Source organism: Ambystoma mexicanum, chromosome 3q (assembly GCF_040938575.1).
Source record: "Ambystoma mexicanum isolate Mex_15411 chromosome 3q, UKY_AmexF1_1, whole genome shotgun sequence".
Lineage (NCBI taxonomy): Eukaryota > Metazoa > Chordata > Amphibia > Caudata > Ambystomatidae > Ambystoma > Ambystoma mexicanum.
This window is the reverse complement of record NC_090926.1, coordinates 921,290,802-921,317,266: the sequence shown is the minus strand read 5'-3', so window position 1 is coordinate 921,317,266 and position 26,465 is coordinate 921,290,802. Positions and strand designations below refer to the sequence as shown.

The 26,465-nt window shown below is 43.7% G+C and overlaps 1 protein-coding gene across 1 annotated transcript in view; it reads left to right on the top strand.

Moving 5' to 3' along the window:
- LOC138448026 (cilia- and flagella-associated protein 337-like) overlaps positions 1-26,465 on the top strand; it is a 621,048-nt gene that overhangs the window by 140,121 nt on the left and 454,462 nt on the right. Inside the window, exons 8-10 of the mRNA XM_069604562.1 lie at positions 7,564-7,752; positions 13,703-13,894; positions 21,919-22,179. Coding sequence (XP_069460663.1) covers positions 7,564-7,752; positions 13,703-13,894; positions 21,919-22,179 — 642 coding nt within the window. The remainder of the gene's footprint in view (positions 1-7,563; positions 7,753-13,702; positions 13,895-21,918; positions 22,180-26,465) is intronic.

Below are 26,465 nucleotides of genomic sequence, written 5' to 3'. Positions count from 1 at the left end.
TTTTCAGACATGCTATGCATGTTGAAATGGTAATCATTTTGATTAGAATTTTCAATGGAGCAGTTAGCTGGGGCAGATGAGATAGCTATCGACAGTTCAAAGAGAACCTGTTTATCCAGCCTCCTTCATATCGCTTGAAGTATCTATGCCAACCTTGTGAAATTATGTATAAGGTTAAAGGGCTCAGGACAGTTGCTACTAGTAAAGAATTATGTTTGCACACAAATGTTTAACTGTTTAATCATCCCAAGAGGGGGTGTGCTAAGAATATGATTTGGAGATGGTTGTTACGATAACAAGTGGCCAATGAAAATGGAAGAATGGGGATGGATTGTAATAAAATATATGGAAGTGTTTTAACTATTGCAACAAATGTATATAATGTATATATAATGTGTCAACTTATGTGGTTTAATGAGCCTTGGGTTAGTTTGACTCTACAGCGTCATCTAGCTCCTCCCGGATGATTGTACAATAAATTTGCTTTACATACAAATGTGCACTCGTTCCATAAGTGGGGGGCCTGCTTTGGGTTAAGGTGATTAGGGGCCAAACCCTACAATCCCTATTGAGTCCACCTGCTCCATGATGGCATATAAAGGTGGCGGGCTCCAGAGAGATCCCCAGCATTTTTGCTAGCATGAAAATGCATGTCGGCGCAAATGTTGGAGCACTTGTATGGTTTAGAAGAAGGGAGGCTTCGGAAGCACAAGTTGCGTTCCACCCCTCCTCTCTGCCATACAACTGGATGAATAATGAGACGTGGCATCAATGAAGTAAATATTGCCGGTCATGTACGCATGTCAGGCCGCATTTACAATGAATCCCAATGGAGTCAGCCTGCTTTATGCTTGTGCATAAAGCTGACAGACTGCATAGGGATCCCCAGAATTTGCGCCAGCATAAAAATGAATGCCGGCGCAAATGCACAAGGGAGTCAGCAGAAATGCAAGTTGCTTTCTGTAATTCCTCTCCACCATACAAATGGATGAATAATGAGCCACAGGATCAATGGAAGGCGTTAAAGCCTAGCACAAAATGTTTAAGCCTTCCATTAATGTTACGGCTCATAGGGAAATGAGCCCATTAGGGAAAACACAACACAGTACGGAGTAATACAATGCTTTAAATGCCATAGTGTTACAACAATGGGAAAAAGGGGGCGTGGCTAAGAGGCCATGGAGTAAGACGTGTCTTCTCCATAACTCCTGCCGATCCGATGTGATTTAAGCCCATGAACGAAGGCATGCATACATGAAGGTGCTGGGCGCATGAAGACGCAGTTAGAAAAGCTGGAGGAGCAGAACTTCCAGGAAACAAGCAAACGGCAAGTTTGTATCCAGCTCACCTGAAGATACAATATGGCTGGCGTGAACAAAGAACAGCATTGAAAGTGAACGCGATGCAAGTGTTTTGGGAAGAGTGTGCGTTCCAGCTGGCAGCCCTGAAACTGCCTAAGCCGGAGTACATTAGAGGCGTCAACCCTGCACTGAGAGGCATCAAGAGATCCTGAATTCTGGACAGAACACAACGTTCTTGCGACCTTCAGTGCCTGCGAAGAAGACCAGAACATTGCGCAATGGGCGGGGCAACAAGCACAGCTGCCCAGTTGAGGACTGGCCGTTTGAGGCCAGCTAACATAGAATCCCTAGTCCTCCTTCGGATATAGCGGCGCGGCTGCCACCAACCTGCCATCAACACCCACACTAGCAGACTGTGGGGGCTCCTACAAAGCCGGTCTAGGACACCTGGAGAGGCCACGCTGCGGAACATCCCAACACCGACTTCAGATGCCGTATGCGAGACGGACTGCTCACCCGACATAAGGTATTGGTGTTAACGGTGAGGCGCTGCCTGGAAGTGGAGGACACGGCGAGGGCATGGGGCCCGGCTGAGAGACTTAACATGATAAAACACCTGGGAAGTTTGGGAAGTAACGTTCCATGCAAAAGCACATAGGCGGCACAGCGGCTAAACAACAGGCGGCGCAGGCGCTACGCTGGACCCTACTGGCCCATAAGCATAGGAGGTGTCCGGGAGTCAAGAAGAGGATCCGTGGACATACAGTGGGGCGCAGTCCCCGAATGATCAATAGCACAGTTGCAGCACCTCCCTGCTGAAACAGTTGGGACATTGAAATTTAAGGATGTGCTGCAACTGCGGAGATAGTGTAATCACTAAGAAGCACTAGAGGACATAAAGGCTATATGGCCTGCTGTGTGAGGCGCAAGCAGCAGGAAGGAAGGCCACATCTCATGCAAACTTCTTGCAGTCCCCGAGGCTGTGTCACCATGTAGCTGGGGCACCACAGGCTTTGGAGGCACATGAGCCTACGGTACATCCTTGCTGTAGTGGCTAGGAGTTGCTCGGAATAAAGAATGGGCGACCTGAGCTAGCCAAGCAAGAGAGCGCACTGGAAGTGGGGGGTGCTGGCGCCAAAGCTCTGAAGACCAAGACCAGGCAAGGACAGCAAGCTGGGTAAGCCACTCCAGGAGTGGCTAAGGACTGCACAAGGTAGAGGCGCCTGAGGAGAATGGGAGCTGGACAAGGAGGAGTCTAGGCGCAGTGGGATGTGAAAGTGTACAGCAAGGAAGGATGAATAGAGAGCGGTGGTGACACAGACCACTCGAGAGGCCTGCCGGCTATGCCCGCAGCCCCAGGGGGAGTGCAGAGAGGGCAGAGGGAGCCAGAATAGCGCACCTGCGAACGGCAGTTGCACTGAGAAGCCACAAATTGGGAGAAGCGCGCCACACCTGCAGGACGACCAGACGGAAAGGCAGGCACACCTAGTTCTTCCTACTGGGGCATGAGGAACAGACAGCTGGAGCATCCTCCGAGGCCCCCGCAATGGCACCCAAGAATAAGGAACAAATAAGCTGACAGTTGACACGAAGCTTGGGCAGCGAGAGGAGACAAGTCATAACTGACCTGATGGCGGAGATAAACTGCAAGTCAAAAGGCAAGCAGACCACCATGGAAGCCTTTGCGAAGGGTCACACGCGTACCGAGGGGGACGATGACAAACGTGGAGAGCTGAAAAGACACAGTTGTCAAAGGAAGTAGACATACTGAGGCAAAAGGTGATGCTACTGGAAGATAGGGCAGGGGATGCGGAAGGTAGAGCGAGGCAGAACAATATAAGGATTGTTGGCCTCCAGGAGGGAATGGAAGGTACCGACCCTACCAACTATGTTGAGAACCTGCTGCTGCAGGAGCTGGCAGCTGGGAACCTGACGCAGGGGCTCACCATTGAATGCGCACACCGCTGCCTCGTTAGTAAGCCGCCACCTGGGGCCCCTCCGAGGCCAATAATAGCGAAGGTCCTGAACTATAGAGATCGAGAAAATATCCTTGCATTTTCCAGGAATGGAAGTGAAATACAGAGGGCTTCTGCAAAGCTGGTCATGTATCCGGACTATACCTTCCAGGTCCAAAAGCGCTGTGCACAATTTATCGCCACAAAAGTGAGACTTAAAAAAGCTGGTCTGAAATACAGGCTGATATACACTGTGGAAAATACTGTATAATGGAAAGGCACTGTTTTTTGAGACACCATCGATAGCACAGAACTGGATGGACAATACCAAGATCCTACCACTGGATGAGCGGGAGTAGAAGTGAAGAGGGGGCAACTCCCAGCTGCAACGAAGATGCAACTACAATAGAATGTACATGGTAATGCGGATGCCTTTTCCATGGCGGACCAAGGTAAGATAACCTATCCACGCATATGCAATAGCTCTGACGTCATGACTGCCAGCTAAAGGCAGGAGCATCAACGCAGGGGAAGAGACCACCTACCACCCCATATCCTTTGTTTATAGGGTATGCTGTTGTACCCACCTACTGGTAACTGAGACCCCTGGTTATTGGGGGTTCTGAGGAGCAAAGCGGGGAGAGTCTGAGAATGCATTGCATTGCTGGACAGTTACGGTTGGGGGGTTTTGTTATATGTTGGGGGTGAGGGAGGGGGGATGTGGGAAGCAGGGGGCAGAACAGATTCCGGCACACTGTCCTAAAGATAATGGGAAGCAGTCCCAAGACAACAGCGGAGGTTGTGGGGAAGATAAAGGATGAATGATGGGATAAAAATCATGACATGGAATGTCCGGGGTATGAATAGTAGATTTCCATTCCCAAAACGGAAAAATCAGGTCTTCTACACCCTTGTCAGGTGGCAATTCCACACAGACACCCTAAAAGGTCTAAATAAATGCAAAGCAGATCAACGATTGGTAACCAGTGGTAAACCACCTCACTGAGTTAGTGACAAGATCCTGCCTTCAATTAAAGTTGCCTATTGGTTTCAGAACTTCACTAGTTTAATTGATGCAGATGAATTCCAGATTCAAACTCGTTGCTTAATACAATGTGACTAAGGACCAATCGCAAATACCCAATCTTATGTAGAAGTTAGAACGGTTTCTTTGGGTTTCCCATTGTTGCAGACATGAGAACTGGGGCATTTCAGCATACATTGGTTTGGCCATCCCTGTTTTACAGAAGGCAATTTAAAAATTACACCAATCATCTTCCAAGTCATCTCTAAAGCCAACTGTGTGACTCCTGACATTGAAGAGATAAACACTTGGTTTCTGGCAAAGGCATCCCCGAACCCTGCTTTAACACTCAACAGAAACTCTTCATTCCCATCAATTCCCCACTAGTTCGTTTTCATTAGAAGCTTGACTGCATATTCCTTTATTTTGGACTGCTATACCTCGCTGGTTGGGTTGCTTTTGAACAACATTATCACCCTTCTTGAGAGTATAGCCTTCCCACGGCCCATGCTATCACAAAAGGTGAAGCAGGTATATCTCTTGACTGTGCCTGTGTTACCATTATTATTGTGATGGCTCTTGGTTTGTAGAAGTGAGAGGGCTGAGTAGGCGCTTTACCCTCTTCTTATCTTTGTAAACCTGCAAGGAAGAAGTCATTTCCTCACAGTCGCACCCTGTGTGACAATAGGAAAAATAGAAAAATAACAATTCAACTTTGGAGAAAGAATTTCCCATCTCTGAGCATAGATGCATTTTCATTTGCTACTGCTTGCACGATCTTCCCGCCTCCCACTAGCTGGAATTATAGGACAACAAATGTAATGCACCGGGAGGTTTGTTTTTTATTGTCCACAAAAGCAACATAAAATGAGACAGAGCGAAGGGGAAAACAAATTGGCTTGCTAAGACAACGTGCTCTGCTTAGTTGCTTACTTAAAACCCATTTGCCTGTTACTTGAACGTCCTAATTGTATGGGTGGCTGGGCTTGTTTCTATTAACTGAAGAGCTACTCCTTTCGGTTGTAGGTGAAAGGGTCGAATGCAATGGTTTCGAATGCAATAGTTTCGAACCAAAAGGACCGAAAAAAGCCCCCCCAAACACCCGTTTTAAGTGTAAAAACAAGTTTTTGTTCCTATATGAAAGCAAAAAAAAAAAATACATTTAAAAAAAGGTATTCGACTTTTTTTTCCAGTCCTTTTATTTCGAAACCATTGTATTTCGAAACAGTGTATTCGACACTTTGACCGGACACCACTCCTTTCCATTTAGAGTTTCTGTAGCACAACCAGTCTAGAGTGTCAATGCCTATCTGACAAGGGAGGGAAACTAGAAAAAGGACAGCAGCGTGGGTTTACTCTCCAACGAAGGAATGGTACCCACTATAGAGGAAAAGGGGCAATTTTGAAAAAAACGAGTCTAATCTTTTTATGCAAAGTTAGCTTTGTCCGAATTCCACTGCAAGCTCATTCCAATGCCTGGCAGTCAGGAATGAAAAGGATTTTTTACGCAGGGCCTTAGAGAGCAAGTAACGGGAAATCACCTGCAGAAAGCGTCTCGGGGCCTTTTGAGGGTAATTGGAAGCAAGCCGTTGAAGATTATTTGTTAGACACTGAAGGGCCTGGACATATAGTGCTTTGCGTATTATAGTGAAATGTTAAAATAATGAACCTGGCCCTTACAGGCATCCAATGCTTGCTGCATTAGGGCCGCAGTAATGCTTTGGGGTGCAATTATCAGTTCTGCAGAGACTGAAAATGCTGAACTGTTTGCGTCCCATTATGGAGCTAGCAATGACTGTACAGTGATATTCCAATAGGAGTGGTCTCAGCTGTTTCACCAGCATTCAATAGACATTAATAGAGCTCAAGGTTCTCGAAATTTGGCAGCCCACAGGAAAGGAGCAATCCAGGACCAGGCCTAAAGGTTTTACTTGAGCAATAAATGCAGACAGGCAGGGGGTTTTACCAGGTCAGGTAATGTCACAGCCCTAGCTACAGTTAGCCCCAGGGAATTACCCAACCCAGAAATGCCCCCTCCAGGAGGGGTTTATTGCTATTAGCATCCGGGCACGTTATACCGGGATGCTAATCTTTTCTCAACTTGAAAAAAAAGACAAACCAAGATAGCCGTCATGGGCTAGGGAAAAGGATCTAGTCCCTTCTCTGGTTCGATGGCGGCCGTTGCTGCGACAGAGAAGAGCCGGGAACACAGAGTTTTCCCAGCACCGTAGAGGGTCAAGGGAGCCCCAGGTAAGTGGGGCCGTGGTGTAGGTGGGTGAGGGTTGTGGAAATTGGGGCTGACGGGTGGGGGAAGGAGATAATAAGGGGACACACATGGTGCTCTTACCTTTATCCCAGAGGGAAAATGGAGGCCTCCCGCTTCCGAGGAGACTCGGAGCAGGGGCTTTAACATGAGGTAAAGACGCCATTCAGAGATTCCTGATTGTCTGGGAGGACATCATCCCTGCACCCTCTGCCCGCTGCTGATTTCAGTTATACTGGAGTATGGAGTAGTCAGATTTGAGAAGGCAATATGAGAATGTCACTATGAGTATTAGTAACGCATGGAAGATGCAACAGTACGAATTTCGGCATTGTCTTTATTTAGGCCATTTTTCCTTCAGCCACACATCAATGCTGTCCAAGATAGATTGTACGCGTAGCTGACAGGTGATGGGGTTCTTTTTCGAGCCTGAGGACCGTCTGAGTGTCATTGGCATAATTCTGAAATATAGCTTCCAACTCGACAAGAAAATCATTCAATGGCTTTAAATATATATTAAAGAAAAGCGGTGAGAGGGAGGAGTCCTCTGGAACCCCACAGCCAAGAAGTTTGGCCTCAGCTTCAATGGCGTCCACTTTCACTCTGGAGAACCTATTCCCCTGTAAAGAGGAGATAGAACAGGCAACCCAATCTGATACTCTCACCTCCTCTTTGAGACCGGGGCGGTTTTTGGTATCCCAAACATAATAAATGGAAGTCGGTCAAGTGGGCTAGTGTATTGGTGGTAAAAACGTGTGTGCACCATCTGGCCAACAGTTGAGATCATCACATTTAAATGAAATGAGTATCACTGAGTTATGTAATATATACACCTTGTCTGTACACTGCTGTGAGGCTTCAGGATTGTCACTGCAAATGTTGACTAAAAGTTATTATTCTTCTAAAAATAACATAGTGGGATAATGGGCTACTCTCAGAAGTAACTAACGTCTTTTAACAGTTTATTGTTGCTGGTGGGGGAAAAGTCTTAATTTCTTTTGATACTTCTCTTTTTTCTAGGACCTGAAGGATCATAGCCGCCTTTTGAGCTATGAGGCGATTCCAGATGTGCACTCAGAGGCCATCACCAAAGTCTTGTATGTCTCTGACCGAGACCTGCTCATCACATCATCCGGCAGCTCCAAGACTTCAGTGGTCGCCATGGACATCAACCGAAGAAGGAAGGCATACATTTGGAGAATCAACAAGGTCTGTGTTCTTGGGTTTCATGTTTTTAACAGGCGCATTCTTCCTGTAGGAAGGATTGAATGTTCATTAGCACATGGAGATAATTATCGACCTCCCCATAACTAATCAGAATGTTCAGACTGCAGTCAATAACTACCGATCCTGACTGCATTCTGAACATTCTGTGTTTGAAAGTAAAAAGGGAAACAACAATGCAAATTTGAGGCAAGATTTCTTTCAACAAGATACTTCGCTTTGGGAGGATCTTTTTTTGTTGCAACATCCTATTAAACACTACAAAGAAAAAACGTAAACATGGCAGAATTCGTTGACTTTATTATAGAGAAATAGTGTACTTATACATGACACTTAATGCATGCTCATGTCAATCATGCTACAGTATCAAGAAATATAAAAACACATGTGTTTGTCTCTTCACGTTAATGACTATTAAAATAACGGTTTTACTTCACCATGAAAACACCAAAACCTGTTTTGCAATTACCTTTATGTACTAATAGCTTTACAGGCCTCGGAAAGGGTCATTATCACTTGGCATAATGACGCTTCCCCAACTTATGGCCCTCAGCAGTAATGACTCATCCATCGGTCTACAACGGTCCCTGGGACTTGGGAGGAGGAGGAGCACGTTTTGTAGTGCCCACACTTTTTCATTGTGGAAAAGCAATACCACCTTTCTGCGCTATACATATTGAACCTAAGCGCCCTGCAAAAGGTTTATATTGCCATTTAAAAGTGATATGGCCACAGTTAGAAGCAGCATGAAATAAATGAAAACACGGTTGAAGGAAATCTATATACATACATTCCCAAAAAGAATTTGAAATACTGAGTCCACCTGGAACTTATGTTGAATTCCTGTGGAATCTAAACCCTCCACAAATAAAATAAACTAACTTAAAAAAAAAACAAATCCCTACACATTTGATCAATTAACTCATTAAAAAAAAACAACTAAAGAAAGACATCAATTAATTTTTTTTAAAAACGAGACCCATTTCTTTTGCCAGTTGAATCGACAAAATAGAAAAACAATTATAAATATTGATCTCGTGGCCATCGCCTAAACCAAAAGATCAATGATGGGCAGAATATGCTGAGAACACTTCTACCATCACAAACAAAACAATTTGGGGCATTGATAAACAACCAAAAAAAATCTAAAGGTTTTTCTGCTGCTGACTGGGAGACTTACTTCGGAAAACAGTATATGTATAATGCTCTGACACAATCTCACACTGACAACACCATTGATTGGTCGTTACAGATTAATGAAGATGAAATCATAAACCTCATCAAGATTGTTTCAAAATCAGTGTGCTGCTGGACCAAACAGGTTAACTAATCAAATACTTAAATCAGATCCCCATACTTGGTCTGTCATCCTAACAGAACTCTTTAAGAAAATCGTAAACTCTAAAGTAATTCCCAACTCTTGGAAACAAGCAATAATAATTCCTATCCATAAAAAGGACGACCCACAAGATGCAACAAATTATAGACCCATCGCTCTTATGGATTGTGATAGTAAAATATTTTCTCTGTTCTCCAAGAGTTGCACAAATGGGCTACAAATCATCACATTCTGTCAAATTGTCAAAATGGGTTTAGAAATGGTCTCTCAGCCATCTTACATGGCCTTTCCATCAATAACCTAAAAGCCCATAGTCGGATAAAACAATCTCTCCCACCGTACATTGCTTTCATAGATTTCTCAAAAGCTTTTGACCTGGTAAATAGATCTAAACTATGGAAAAAATTGAAAGCGTGGAAGATACCTCATGAGCTATTGCAAATAATCATTGCTTTACATAACCAGAACCTCTATAAAGTTAAATTAAATTTACAGGGCGATCTGTCTTCTAACATTCCGATAGATAATGGCGTGAGACATGGGTGCCTCCTTGCGGCTCTATTATTCAATGTATATCTTGCAGATCTAGTCCCTTTCCTAGACAAGTACACCTTTGTTATCCCCTCCATTGGAAAATATAACATCCATATTCTTGCTTATGCTGACAACATAGCCCTAATAGCTAACACCCCGTTAGGTTTAAAAAATCTACTCTTAGCATTAGAAATATATGCCATAGACAATGATATCCAATAAAATCATACATTACTATTTTTGGAAAACCCATCAATAAGTCCAACAAATTTCAATGTCATTTAACTCAACAATCTATTCCTATAGTTAAGGAAGTCAAGGATTTAATCTCAGAGACCGGCCGTCAATTCGAGAGCTTACCATAGAGATGGAGTGAAAGACCCATCAATACATGTGCCAGTTAAAAAAACTCCATGCTACATTTTATCCATTTTTACTGGTACCGTTAATAAAATTGTACAAAGGAAAAATAGTTCCAGCTCTTTCATATGGAATGCCCTCCTTACTCACCTAACATCGATTGGGATTGAGTAGAAGGCCGCATATGGAAAAAAGAGCGGCAATCTGTAATCTAAAAAATATGAAAAATGTCCCCTTGAGTGAGAAACCGAGCTCCTATCTGTTGCCTTATATTGGAAGGTTTCCCAGTCCCTTGTGGCACAAAGAATGAATGTATTTCCGATTGGGTCTGACAAAGATTAACAAGACTGATAGAATTTGAAAACAAACTAGACACTTCGAGAAGGGAATGTAATCTTTGTGGCGAAGGTTTTACTCAAGACATGCAACATTTGCTGAATGTCTGCACAGCCACCCTTGCACTTAGAAATGAATACTTTGTAAACTTTGTCCATCATTCTTCTAGGATCTCAACCCAGGATTTTTGGCTAAGATTAACTGTCAGGAAATGCATTTCTTTATCAGTTGCTTTGTTGAAACTATTGAATGAATTGAACGTTATAACATTACCACCACAACCCTTCAACAAACCACATCAGAAAGATTATCGTTAAGATGCCAAGATGTACTATTGCATATACTAATTGATTGCCTTGATTGAAGTAGCATAATATTGTTATTTTAAGTGATTATTTAACTTGATTCTGTTTTTTACCTTACAACTATGCTATTCAAGTTTTGAATTTAAATGTAGAAACGGAAAGTGCATTTTCCTTTCTTTTTTGTTACATTTTTGTACAATGTGTAAAAAGTCCTTATGTGTGACTAAATGCACAATAAAAAAATAAAAAAAAATAAAAAAAATAAAAAAAAAATAAAAAAATAAAAAAAAAAATATATATATATATATATATATATATATATATATATATATATATATATATATATATATATATATATATATATATATATATATATATATATATATATATATATACATTACATTACACGTCATATTTTAAGAGTCTTAAACACCTGTAATATTTTTAGACTTCCTTTTTAGACTTCATTGGCTTTTCGAAATAATTGAGCTTTCTATTTTTCCCCAATTGTTTTCGTTAGTATTAATCGAACAAAAACACAATACAATTTACAAACATTGCCTCTCTCACCCTTACTTGGCCCAATCTGATTTCCGCATTATCTATTGTGCATACATCCAACCAGGAACCCCTATGAACTGCTAATGTGAAATAGTAAACACAACCATCACCCACCACAGCATCACTCAGGACAGAAGATTAAGCTATTCAAATAGTATAAACCACAAGGCGAAATGTGGTATGCTCTTTCACACCAGGTGCTACTATTACTCAATTCAATGGCAGTCAGAATATAGTTAGACTTGTCGCGATGTTCAACCTATGACCTGAAAGATTCTGGCCGAGCACACCGACAATGACCTACCTTGCCTGTGTTTCTGGTGCAATGAGGAAACTGGCATGGAAACTGGCATAGCAATGTGTTTTTTCACAAGCTAAGTGGAAACTGACATCTCTCTTTACGGGAGCAAAATGCGCAAATTCGTTTAGCAATCCTTTTCTGACATTCTCCTTGAAGAGAAATCCCCAATGTATGGAAAATAATCAGAAACGCCCAAGCCGAATTACTTGCCAAATATTATTTTATAAAGCACTGAGTAGCTCTCTATGGGCAGGTCCCAACAAACTCTCCGAAAAAGGGTCTTAAGATTCTGTCATGTTTTGGTGAACGTAATTAGTCCAATGTACTCAAAGGGACTTTGTTTGCCTTGTATACCATAGGCTGTATTGGATTTTTGTTCCCCATCTCTCATCATCCCTTCAGCTCTTTTAAGGGCATCATAGGGCATCTGGCCTAATAAACATGCCTTTACTCCCTGAAATGAGCAGATCACTCAGAGTGTACACACCTTGCTAGACATGTTGCATGTGGGGAAACCAGGGAAGTTCATTTCTTAATTATTTTGCTCTTCCGAGACAGTTGCCCCGTATAATGTTTGTTTGTGTGCTTTCTTTGTGATTTCTAAGGAATATTATATTTAAATATTCTGTTATGACATCAGTTCACCCACTTTTAAGGTTTGTTGAGTTGACCCTCTGCAGTAGGACTGTTAAGTTTGCTATGCTGTCTTGCATTTGCATAGCGCCCCCTGCCATAGTTTATGGCATCACACGCTTTTTCCCTGTCAGAGAGGCAAAGGAGGAGTATGGTAGAGCTTTCAGTAGTGGCAGAGTGGAGCAAAGTTGGTAGCTAGTTGGGATCAGGGCGAGGGATAGATAAGATGCTTGGGAAGGCATAAGAAGCATGTGTCTCCGAGTTCTACCTCGTCATTACTGGTGAAGAGACCACAAGTTAATTTCGTCCTTCCCTTCAGCAAAATGACATCACCAAGATGGCAATTCTACAAAATAACTATGACGTATGAAGGTAGTAAGTGAGAATTTGTACTAGCCCTGACGCACTTGTGCCAGAGTTTTGTCCGTTCATGTTCGCGCCTTTTATCATTTCGGAACTCCGCACACATGGAGTCTACTTCCGTTTCTTGAAGACGATTTCATTCCTTGGTGCATGGTGTTGGTGCATGGTGCACCACTCTGTTGGTGTCTTCTGTACTTTCTTCCTTCTTCTTGTTCCGCGTCAGGCTTCCTGTGGTTCTGAGGCCGCATTCACTCGTCACGAAAAGATGTGTGCCTGGATGCTCACTCTTGCCTTTGATCCATTCTCTCAGCGATCACAGGCGTGATAACCGAATATCTCACTTAGCTTCATATATTACCTCCACATTTACTAATATGTGATTCATTCGTATTTGTGTGAATACTATCTTCCTATTGATTGTCACATTTCTGTGATGTTTATTAGCCTACTTGCAGGTTTCATGTTCAGAGACAGGTGGCGCTGTCTCAGCCTTTTGTCCTTAGAAGTTAAAAAGAAGAAGCCGCATTGATCCAGATTTATAATAATACCTGTTGTTCACAGTGATTCAGAGCTGTACGCTTCTGGCTGTTGACTTCCTATAAAGACCGCATCAAGATTTTATAAATGCTTAAAGAACATCACAAAATCTTCCCCTTTCGACCGTGCTTTTCTCTCGAAGAGATATGGGGTCCCTTCTAATTTTGATACAAATAAACACAGTGCACGATATAATCTGTATGATACACAACCGCTGTATTTGTAGATGTTCTCTTGAGTACCAAAAAGCAATATGACTGCCCACCTCCCCCCCTCAACTGGAATAATGGAATGTCTAGATACTGTATGGGAAGGAATGGAATTGTGGCGTTTTACTCTTATGTATATTTTCATTTCACTTCGCTCTCCTTATGTTGTTTTTTGCATTGTACCTTATGTTTTGCATTCCTAAAATAAAAGATATATGCATGAAAATGAAAAAAGAAAAACACTGCTTTTCTCATTGAGCTTAACATTTACATGGCAGCCCTCCTATTCTCATCTTAAGCACTCATATACCTCCAGTTTTCAGCATTATACAAGCAAACAATAAAATAACATAACAGCATTTAATTGCTAATAACCCATTAATTTACGTCATTGAAATGTTTAGCAGGTATGCATAGAAGCAATAAGAAATGAGCGTGCTTTTCTTGTGCGTTCCAGGGTGTGCAGTGCTTTGACTACTGTGGGTCCCTAAACCTCTTAGTGACTGGAGGCATTGATCATAGAGTTTGCTTGTGGAACCAGTATGTCACCAGTCGGCCCATCACCATCTTCCAGGAACACAACATGGCCGTGTTAGACGTGGTCATCTATGAGCCGCTGGGTCAGATTTTCAGTTACTCCAAGGATTCGGTAAGCTTCTGTTTAACACTTGTTTGCAAGAAAACCAACTCAAAGATTACATATTGTCAATCATGCATTTCCATAAGATTGAGTTCCATGTTTCTTGAGAATGGGGCCAAATAACTCAGTCTGTACTGTGTGCCACTGCTTATATTTAGTGGCAAATGAAGCTGCCAGGAAATCAGGGGGTTTCCCAAATGACTCAATTCTGTGTTTGTCATTGGTGTATTTAGGGGTGAAAGTAGGCTCTCTTTGTCCTGCACCCATGGCCCTCAGGACAACAGTGGCCAAGACTTGACTTAGCTCTCAAAATAATAGTGGGAGTTTCTTCCACTGCCATGCCATTGCCACCTCCCTCACTGCTGTGGCATAGTGGCAGCCATTTGAAGGGCTGCTTAAGTATTTTCTATTTCGGCCATCTTACCAGCAGAGGCGTTGCTGGGGATAGGGGGGAGCTGAGGGGGCTAGAGCCCCGTGTCTTTTTGTTGTAGCCCCATATAGAATCTCAGGGGCTACAACAAAAAGGCTAGCTAGCCCCGAGTCCCAACGGTCCCGACAATAGTGTAGCCCCAGATCTTTGCCAGACCTAGCAACGTCCCTACTTCCCAGTTTGGAGAATAACTGGCTTTCACCTGGAGGCATACAAAGTACAGAATAATACAGGCTATTAAGTTAGAGGAAAAAGGTTGTGAGAATTGAAGCCATTCCTCTGATCCGGAAATAGCTTACACATGAAGAAGATGGTACTGATTAAAGTGGCACTAAGCTGTTTAAAGTCCTGAATCGATGGCAGACAAAAATCTAGCTAGGCTTATAAGAACGGTTTGCATTCATCACACATTCAATGAGAGCTATGCCTTTCCTGCTCTATAGTATAACGTTGTTTACTTATTTTCTAGTTATTTTCAGTGTTATAGTTGTGTGCTAAGGTGCTGGTCCGAAAATCCAGTGGTGGCAAGCTCCCTAACTCAGGATAACAGTGAGCATGTACAAAGGAGACTGTATATTGTGACAAGTTAGTTTTAAATGAATGTGCAGCGATATCTTGCATCTGTTGATGGTGCATTTCAACTATGTACCCAGAAGCATCTTGTGTTATGGAAATGATAGCTGCAAGGGTTTGAGGACCTAAGATGACCACAAGTATTGATAGTGCATGAGATCATGTCTGAGTCATGTTAAGTTGATTTATACTGTGCACTGCTACCATTTGCATGGTTGTTAAGAAAGTGGGTTGGGTAGGTTAGCGAGGGTAGAGGGATAGGATAGAGGTTGTGCTCTTCTGTTTGTGCTTTCAGAACCAGTTAAAACTGCTGTGGGTGCATGTGGGCTTTTCTGAGTGTGTTCGGATTGTGCACACTGGGGTAATTGTGTCTGGAGGGGCAACGTCCAGTGTCTGGGTTGTTTGTTTCCAATACTTTGTTCTTTTGGTTGATGTGTGAGTTGCGTGTTTTGTGTGTGGTAGGGTTGGCCCATTAGGTAGTGTGCGGTATGTGTGGGGTATGCTGGAGAGGAGCGAGGAGCAGGGGTGGTTAGTGGATTGTACAGTGTGGTTGTTTTATTGTTGGTTCCAGGATTCATACTGTCCCTTGGTTGTCTTGGGTCTGCAGGGATATACTGTGGGAGGTGCCCATTTTTATCCTAGTCTTGGTGAGTTGAGTAGCCAGGTTTTCATTTGTTTTCAGAAAGTAAGGTTATCCTCTGTCGTTCTTATCTCCTTTTGGATTGAGTTCCATAGATTGGCTATTAGACAGGACGATGCTGTTCCTCCGAATGTCCTTTTTTTCGTAGTGTTTCATTATGATTTGGAGATCGTTGCTTGATCTTAGTTTTTTTTTTGGCTGGCAGTGGTTGATTTTGGCTTGGAGGAATTCAGCTCCTTGTCCATGTAGTGATTTGTGAGAGATGCAGACGCTTTGAAGTTAATGTGTTTATTTTTTACTGGGAGCCAGTGTAGGCTTCTCAGGGCTTGTGTGATGTGAGCACTTCTGTGTAGTCTCAGGAGTATCCTTGCTGCAGTATTTGGGATGCGTTGGAGTTTTTTAGTGAGCCATTCTGGCATTCCAAGGTAGAGGCTGTCTGCGTAGTTGATCCTTGATAATACTAAGCAGATGATTGTGAGGGTTCTCTGTGAGAAGGAGAGGTAGGGGAGGATGCCTCTAATTAGTCACAGGAGATGAATAAAAACAAATTATTCCATTGAAGAGGGAAGATACATGTGGACATGACGAGCATGGATGAATTGAGAAACCAGGATCCCCTTAAGAAGAGCAGCCATTCAAGTTGTGTATAAGTAGAAATATGGCTTCCTGTACAGGAAAAGTGGTTTGCTTGCCCACTTTCACCTGCTCCTTTTATGCTCTGAAGGTGCTCTAAAGATACTGAATTCGGGAGTCGGGAAGTCCCTCTCTCTGAACGGTATCATTAACTTGTCAGATATGAGCAGCTGGAAGGCTACCTTGGACTGCTTGCCAGTGATCAGATCAAGGGATAGTTAGAGAATGATCGGTTGCAGGCCACTTCCGGCAATCTGCCAGGGAGCTTCCAGCAAAATATCTGTGATTTGCTCAATGTTCGCTTTCCTAGTGGGATAGTGAGTATGCATCCAGGTGTGTCGCTACATGGATCTTGTTGTCACAGGTTCAGGACCTGACGACTCTGGGAAACGTCCTTCCAGTCAGTAAATCACATTTGGGAACATATTATTTAGTATCAGTGTAGAGGTGCCTAAGATTCTGCTAGCATTTTTGGTTTGGACGCAGGTTATCCAGAATGGTGCTGTAAGGGTGGTGATGGGGCTTTCCCGTCGTGATCATGTGTCTGTAGCCAGAAGAGGCCTAAATAGGCTCCCGGTGGAGGCTTGTGTACGTACTCATCTCCTGATCATTACTTTTAAGTGTGTTCAGGGTATCATGCCGGACTACTTACAACATTTGTTGGTGGATAAGGTCCAAATCAGATTGCTTAGATCTAGTAATAAAAAGCTCCTTCTGCTTCCTAGGTACAAAACTCGAAAGGCTGAAAGGGGAGCTTTTTACATTCCATCTCGGCGTTGCAGGTGAGCGTGGCACTCCAGGTAAGGCTGGGCATGGGCTGCCTCCATTTTGGCCAGCAGTGGTCCCGGCAAGCCCCCGCCATGCCCCAAAGCATCCCTCTCCTGTGGTTCCCCTTCCCTCCCTCCTCCCGCCTCCCTGCCCGCCCCGTCCAGTGATTGGCCAGGCTGAGGCCTATGTTTTTAATATGGAGTTGCCAGCGCTCCCCGCACGCCTGATTCCATCTTGCCTTTGCTGGTGAGCGCGGCACTCCAGGTAAGGCTGGGCATGGGCTGCCTCCATTTTGGCCAGCAGTCGCCCCGGCAAGCCCTCTCCATGCCCCGAAGCGTCCCTCTCCGGCGGCTCCCCTTCCCTCCCTCCTCCCGCCTCCCTGCCCACCCCTCACCCCTATTGGTCCATCAAGGCTCTTAAGCCACCTTCCGAGAGCAGCCCCTGCCCGGCAGCCCCTATAGCTAAGGACCCCGAGGCGAAGGACGGATACACGAAGTGTCTGCAGGTGTCAGCAGGGGAAGCCAAGGAAACCAGCAGACACCAACAAAACTGTGAGTGTGGCAGGGGTGGGGTGTAGAGCAATCACTCTACTCCAGATATCCCCTGTCACTCTACCTTATCTTCCGTAGCGTAGACTGCCATAGACTGTAATAATATATACTTATGAAGACTTGTGACCACTGTAAATGGAATGTAAATGTTGCCATGAGATGAATATGCTAGTGCCACACATGTATGGAACTGAACCCTATCTTGCGTCGCATCTAGATAGAAGTGTGATTGCTAGCATTTGCCGCACTCGGGACTCTTGCCTTTAGCCTGCGGCGCATCTAGATAGAAACGTGACTGTTAGCATGTGCCACACTCGTATGGAATTCTGAACTTTGGCTTACGTCGCTTCTGGGTGGAAGTGTGAGTGTCGGCATGTGCCGCACCTAGATGGAATCCCATAATTGCAACATTAGCATATGCCACACTTAGATGGAATTTCTCAAGTTCAGTCTGTGCCAGATCTAGACAGAAATGTGATTGTTAGCATATACCACACTTAGATGGAATTTCTCAAGTTTAGCCTGCGTCGCATCTAGACAGAAATGTGATTGTTAGCATATGCCACACTTAGATGGAATTTCTGAAATGTGACTGTTAGCATATATGATTCTCAGCATGCACCACACTTAGAATTATGAACCTAGCTTGCGTCAAATCTAGATAGAAATGTGACTGTCTGTATGTGCCACACCTAGATGGAATCCCACAATTGCAAGGACAGCAATGCCAACTAACCAACCAACTAAAAATTCCATCCCTCTGCATACACCTCTCAAACTATAACCAAACACAACCACAAACCTAAAACGCAGCAATCCGCCCAAACTTCACAACAATGCAACGACAAAACAAAGCACACATAGACTTGCACAACAGCACACGATGACTACGGACCACAAAACACCCCAAGCCCAGCCAACGGACCCACCAGGTTGAGGCTGTCAACAGCACATCACTGCTCTCTTGCACTTTTCCAGCTTATTCCCACTAACCCACCCCCTCTCCTCCCCTTTTTCAGAGCCGCCAGAGCGCCAGGGGACCACTTCGGTGGTGATAGTGCCCGGTACAATTGTCCTTTAACATTAACATTAACATCTCAGCACCCAAAGCATGGAATGATCTTCCCCTTGACCTTAGGTGCCAGACTAAGGTGGAATCCTTCAAAATAAATTGAAAACCCGGCTCTTTGCTTAACCTTTGTCACAGCTTTGCCCTTCTGCATCCTCGTATCATCCACTGTTCTTTTTTAGGTTTGTTCAGCGCCCTAATACCTCTGGGTTCATGGTAAAGTAAAGTAAAAAAGACACATATGCATTAAAATTACATTTGCCAAAATTGTGGGCGCCCCTCTACTGAGAACGAAAGAAATCACCTGTTCTCTAGATGGTGTCCACTCAGGAGGGTCTACGACCATGCACACATTAAAAATGATGTGACATAATCATCTGTATTGTCATTTGTGATCTCATGACCGGTGCATTCCAGAGGCAAGTAATGGTTGCGCCTGAACACGTGACTGGCGTATTTCAGTGCTTTTTAGGTGTTGCACTGTAACCATGGCGAATTTATAATGTATTTAGTTTATACATGTATTGTTAGGGAATAGTCCGCCCACCACAACAGTGTTCACATTGAAGCAGCCGGAAGAGAGCGGCTGTATGGTAGGGGGAAAAACAAGATCCGTGGCTGTCCTTGGAATTTTCCAGATCCGACAATTGCTGAGGGTAGGTGCTGGGGAAAAGAGCACAGCAATGCAGAATTCAGCATTGCATTACCTTACCTTCATAATTCAGCGCTACAGAGAGCATGGCAGGGTCATTCAGTGCAAAGGGGCGTGTGTGCTTTTTTCCTTTGAAGTGGCATAGACTGGAGCTTGGCTGGTGAAAGCTGAGCAAGAAATGCAGAGAGGGTGCAGGTTCCTAAATGTATTGACACTGTAGTGAGCATCTAGCAGGGCCAATGCCAAGTCCCACAACAAGGAAGGTTTTGCCGGAGACTAGTAGGACTGTGTGACAAAGATCTGCCAATCAGTGAAAGGGCTTGGAAGAGGCATATATACGGCTCCGGGTGGTCATCTGAGACCTACTGGGCGGGCCAGGCTTTGGAAGAACATGCCATGGGCTAGTTAGTGAAGGTGTGTTTGAAAACGAAGGTTCTGAGTTGTTTTCACAATCTCAGGTTATTTTCCTCACTCTACAGCATGGGGGAGCGGGGGCAGAGGGCGTTGCTTCTCAGGGAAGCACCATTGAGTGCCCTGATTCTGTCACCAACCCTCTACTTCTTGCCGATGGGAGGTTCCTGGCGGTAGGTACGTTTTGGGAGGGGTATAGACTGTACAATCTGTGATGCAAAACGTGTAAAGACAATTTCCTGACTTATATGGATCCAGTGTAGCGATTTGAAGGCTCTTGTGACATGGTCTCTAGGGTGCATGATCATCTGATAGGCCTTGTTTTGTATGAGTTGGATTTATTGGTTCTGTGATTTAAGGAGACCCAAGTAGGTTCATCTACAGTAAATGATGATGCTCTCTACGACCAAAGCTGATGGCTTTGAGTTTGTGTCACATTTAAGAAAGCCAATAGTTGCTTTATCAGATTGATCAGATGTATTGCTTGTCCAACTCCAGGCCCTGAAGGCCGGAATCCTGACAGGTTTTCAGGATATCCTTTATTAATATTGGCGAAGAAAAATGTGCATACATTTACAAACGGTGGATGAAAATTTAGCTCATAAATATTAATGAAGAGTATCCTGAAACTCCAACATGAATCTGGGCCCTCGATACACAATGGTATACTGATCCCTAGCATTGTTGACAGGGGTTGAGGGTCATAGAAGGCACCAAGATAAAGGGAGTGACGGCGAGATGTGTATCTCCATGAATAAGATTCCTTATTCCTGAGCATTGAGCCGGGGCTATTGCCAGTCCTTCAGTCTTGATTGTGAGCGAGGTTTCAGAGTTAGTCTTTGGAGTAATTACTATTCCCCTCTAATTTGAAGGCAATCTGCATCTCCCTGCATGCATTTGGGAGGTTAAGGTGAATGGGGGAATGCGGTTATCCAGCTGTTTCATAGAAATGTTAAAGGGCCTAGGAACAGCACAGAGCCCTGGGGAATGGCACAGTTACTGAGGGATACTGGGCTCTTACTGAGGTGCCCTTTGTGCAGGTAAGAGGCTATCCAGTTGAGCGTGCAGCCTTTGAAGTGCATCACCTGATTCATGTCTTTTTAGAAGCTTGCGCTGGCTTACATTTCTTAATGCAAATTGAATGAGATGAACTTTTGTCCCGACTCAGAACTTCACAAAAGCATCACAATGGAATGTGTATTTTATCTTTGAACGTTTTGTGCAGTTTGGTCCATGGCCTTACAGGTATAGGCCTTGCAACATTGTCTTTTCCTTTTTCAGTCCAAGTTAACCATAACTACAAAAGCTTTTTGCTTGCTCTCTATATATATCTACTGTTCTGCCAACATCGGGCCTGTATCTGCAAATAAAACTGAAAGTAGTATTTTACGGTTCGGATACTCCAGTCCGATGCGTCCCTAAAATACTGATATCAGTCAGTGACTTCAAGGGCAATCTAATGATCTTCCTGTAGGGAAATTATCAATTGACCAAGCTTCACTGTATACATTCCATCAATACAGTATTATTTCAACTTCTCTTAAATTCATTGAATACCTGATAATCTTAATGCTTTTCCCAAACTGGTAGATTAGTCTTTGGAAGATTAATCTACTGGCTTGGAAGAAGCATCAAGATTATAATACTGAGAAACCTCACGAATAGACCCTTAGAATGTAATCAGGTATTCAATAAATGTATGAAAAGTTGAAATAATACTCTACACATATATTTGTTGTGTATTTTGGATTTCATGGAAATGCATATGGTCCGATCATGGAGATATCTAATTGTAAATATCATTATATTATTTGAACAGCACAAGAAAATTATAGCTCATGATGAATCGAAGAAAATCCTAAATGATGGAATTTATACAGTGAAGCTTGGTCATTTCCTAGCACGACATCCCATGGAATTACATGAAGTAGCATTCACAGTACTAATTATTCCCCTTGAATTGTGATCTTATAACTGAATGTACTTAAAGCATAATTGGAAGATCTCTGGTTTTATGAAGATTATTAGATTGATCTTAAAGTCTTTGACTGATATCAGTATTTTAGGAGTGCATGGGACTGGAGTATCCAAACTTTAGGATATTATTTCCGATTGTGTATCGTTCTAAACCCATGTGTCAGGGATGGCTTTACCGTCCTGTGCCCCCTTATCTATGAGAGAACTTGTTCACAAGTTTACTTTACTGAATTTGAAGATTTATTAATATTGCAAGGTTTGCTGGAGGTGATATTCCTTGAATTCTGCATCTTCAGGTAATTCAGCACGGGTTGTTTTTCTCTCTGCAGGTCCTGAAGGTCTGGGACATCGTCTCACACACCTGTCTTCAGACACTGGTTCTCAAGTTCCCATGTGTGCAGCCGGGGCGGCTGCTGGAGCAGGGGGATTTCCCCTTCCTGCTAGTGCGTGAGCCCCTTCACCTCCTTTTGGTCTCCTACGCGGATTACATTGGCATGCTGAAGCTGGTGCAAGCCACACCGAGTGCAGAAACCGTAACCACACACGATGCACCACTGTGTGGAGCCCTTTACAATGATTTCCTCCATCAGGTTGGTCATCCTGGCAGAATGATGTTGCTGTGCTGATTGATTTTTACTCAAATTGAACACCTGGCAATCTATCATTGGAATCAATCATTTCCATTCTGCTTGCATTACAAGCAAACTAGGGATGCCTCTGCTGTGCCAGGGACCCATAGTAGTAAGAGAAGAAGGACAACATGTTATTTCCATGAAGTTACAGTTGGTTTACTGCACTTATTTGTCCAAACTGGTTGGAGAATTACCATGGCGTATCTGTGATGTATGACTTGAATGTTTGTCCTGTAGTCCCTGGCACTGTGCTGGAGGTGAGCATTTCATGTTTCTATAGCTGGGACGGCTACAGGCTGCAGGTAACAAGGCTGGAGGGGGTTGATATGGGTGTCCAGTCAAATGGTCGAAAAAAAAGGATCGAATGACCATTTGATCGACAGTCAAATGGTCGAAAAAAAAGGTCTAATTTTTTAATTTATTTATTTATATATATATTTTAGTTTGGGATGGTAAAAAAATGTTTTTAATAAAGAAAAAGGGGGGCTGGGGGAAACCCCCCATAAAAAATAAATAAAAAAATCGACCCTTTTTTCCGATCATTTGACTGTCGATCAAAAGTCATTCGATCCTTCTGTTTTCGACCATATGTCCTACAACCGTTGATATGCCTGCATGGGCGATTTATACATTGGTACTTCAACACAGGGACTGGGGTTACTTTATCAAGTGCTGGTTTGCTATACATACCTTTCTAAACTGGACGAACATACTCGCCATTAGCACTTAAGGGGTTAACTTACTGACCCTAGGATTGCCCCCCTATCATTGGATGGGCTATGACGGTGCCCGAAGATGCCCACGGTTCTATATTTAAAATACAGAAGCACTCACTGTCACGTACATGAAGTGAGGCTAAGGAGAGTGAGTCAGGATGCCTCGGCTGTGCATGGGGAGGACGCGGCAGCTGATGAGGAGGGTGGTCACGCCGGTTTTACATGATGCAGCCAGCCATCATGGCTGTGGAGCCGCGTGCAGCCGCGTGGCATCAGGAAATGGGCAAGTCTCTGCTACTGGTGAAGGGAGTGGGTCCCACCGCCACTTCATGTGGCATAGGGTGGGGCATAAAGAACCCTCCTGGTGGGTGGAGGGATGTTGGTGGCAGAGATCCAGCCTCCAGAAGCTAACAAGCGAAAGAGGGAGGCGGTACAGGTAGATCAGGACTGGGGTGGAGAACTCCTGCCCCCCATAAACGCACCATGAGGTGCTTGGATCTCACAGGCACCTCCGGAGAGCCACAATAGCACAGACAGCAAAGGGTGTGGGGAAGCTGCGGGGTCGGGCAAAACCTTGGACATTAGTGGCTTGGTGAGTGGAGCAGCCATTGAGAGACTATATGATAGGGGTCAGCGGCCATAAAAAGACACACTCCACAGAGTCACCCATCATTCTGACTCCTGGCTATATTTTCCTGATAAATTCTAGTTCTGCCCTTTCTAATTTTCTGGAGGAGCCTCTAGAACTGACAACACTACCAACAGTTAAAGGGTTGGCTACGGGGAAGCATGTGATGCCCCCCTGGGTTGCTCCTCCAGCGTCCAACATCAGCAACAGCAATATTCAGGCTGGTTATATGATGCCTGTCCCCTCAAGCCAAGTAATGGCGCTGCGGTGCCCAAGTGGGCCAGGGGTGAAAAAGAAATCCTGGAGAGCTATTAAGCCAAAACCATTGCATTAGAATACAGCGAGATGGCATATGAGGAGGAACACAGCGTGTAGATGCTGTTTGGTTATTTACCCGCCCATTGACTCCCCATAGCCTTGCTAATCCCACTCATTCAGGCAGTGACATCACACTGTAGCCTGCCAGTGTTTTTTTTTTATAAGCTGTCTGCTGAGAGTTCATTGTTTAATTGCATCGATAAATGGCCAATGATGCACGTGTCTTAACCAAGTATGCCGTCAGCGACTTGATTATTATCTGTTCCTTGCATGGAAGTCCTGTAAAAAACAAGCAATGGACAAAGCTAGCAGTTGGGGCTCAAGGAGAGGTAAAGATAGGCATTTGCCAAGTCCCGCAATCATATGTCCAGGTAGTCACACCATTTTCCAGCTGTTGTGATCTTGCCAGTAGCTGGAAAATACATATCACATATCCAAACAAAAGCCCAAGCTGTTGGCTTTTCTAATGCTTCTTTCTGTACTGCTGCGACTACCTTTATTATTCATCCCCGGTTTACTTCTTCACACATATATCCACTAGAGGTCAGTATAAAACTGTTATTTCGCAGTGAAGGTCTTGTTTTCTTGCTTCTTCCATACGTGCCAGTCATTAAACCCTTTCAAGTGGCAAAGATACTCCTTTGGGAATCATATATTATCTGTTTGTTTAATATCATTTGTAAAGCGCGAAAATGCCATTTTCACAGCTTCAAGTTGCTGACATAACATTTTAAATGCAAAATACATACCACACATAGGCAAAACGATAAAGTAAAAAAAAACATCAAAATCTATCCGAATCATGAACACATGCTTCGCAAACCATACATAACGAGAAAAAAGAACCGAAATAACATTGAAATATCATATAGAAAAGCATCAACTCCAGACATAGACCGGCAGCCCCATTTAATCTGCCCATGTCCCTGCCTACTTTACTTAATCTCCAGTTCTTTTCTCTCTCACATACTCTAACCAATACAGTCCTAGGCAATTTCTTTTTTTTAAATATTCTATTAGATTTTGTTCCCGCTAGTTCCCACAGTTCTCTAGTCCCACAAGAAATGGGACGCCTTGGCCTCTAATGTACAAGGTCAGTACAGGGGACATGTCCTAAAAAAGCAGTGGGTGGACTCCTTAACATTAGCAATTGGAAGTTACGCCACAGGAAGTGAATATATCTTAAAGTGAAATAAGCAACATTTAATTAAATTGGTCTTTCCTAATAAAGTGTACCGGACAAATGATAATTTACTTTCAATAACGTAATCACTGAAACCTGAAAAATGACCCCTGATAGGAGATGTCCTATGAAGTTGGTTGCAAAGTATAAAAGGTGCGCACCTTTTAACTCAAAAATCTATATCGAAATATTCCCTTTAAAGAATTATCGCAATATGTGACATTGAACATGCCCTTTGAACACACTTCCATGTGGTCATATGGGTGTCTGCCCATGGAGTTTAACGTGCTAGACTCGAATCCCGGTGCGGCCAAACTCACTAACTCGTTCTAATTCATTTAAGGGGAGCAAACAAACTTCTTAAGGATGTGAAAGTGAGTAGTCCCCAAAAATGCAATTCAAACTCCCCAATGAGAGTCAATAATGGACACACCCCAGGAGGTAATGAGACCAAGACCATGTGCGGATGAAAGTAAAAGTAAGTTTATCTAAATCCAAAATAGGACAAGCAGAGAACTCTGCAAACTCCACGAGCGCTCTGAATAATATCACTCTGGCAGCACTTTAAAAAGGGTTACAGCTTCATAAATGACGTCATTCTATAAGTTTCAGAAGTTACATTTTCATTGGTAGAGTCACAGATCCAGTACAGCTGTGTAGGCGCCGCCTCCAGGTGATTGGATAGTTTCTTGGCGGGAAGGCGGACATCACGTGCAACAGCCGGACTGGTCAGTGTGAGGTGAAGGTTATGTGGCTCAGGTTAAGGTGATGGATACTAACTCTCTAATCTAAACACTACTTCAAAAGCACGTAATGAAAACATCCATAAAATATAACCATTGACACCATGACAGGTGGGAGGAGAATAATATATTTCTCATGTTATATGTACATACATTTGTCATGTGCCCCTTAAGGGGGAGAAGGTATGGGGGTCATCTTGTATCAGGAGGCATGGGGTGAACACTCTGTGCGGGCTCAGCGGAAGGATAAGAGGCTACATTTGTTGCATTAAGGCATCAGTGAGACATGGGCCTTTGGCCATAGTACCATCATGAGGGGGAGAATGGTGGGGGCTGAGTGCGCATTGTGCGCAGCGCTGCTGGAGAGGGTAGCGAAGACCCTGTGGCTCGTCGAGTTTGGTCCAGTTCGATTAGTGGGATTATACGTAAACCATTGGAATAGGGTTAAAACATGTTTACTGTCACTTCATTTACAACAAGTAATAATACAATTGCAATACAACCTGCAAAGACCCCCAACCTCTGGCATGGACCGATCATCACATGATCCCCCTTGAGGTCAACACCAATCAGGTACTGCCCAATAAACACCCACTGGCACCAGTCTGTCCCACCAGGAATAAACGCAACATTACTGCTGAAGCCCTACTACCACT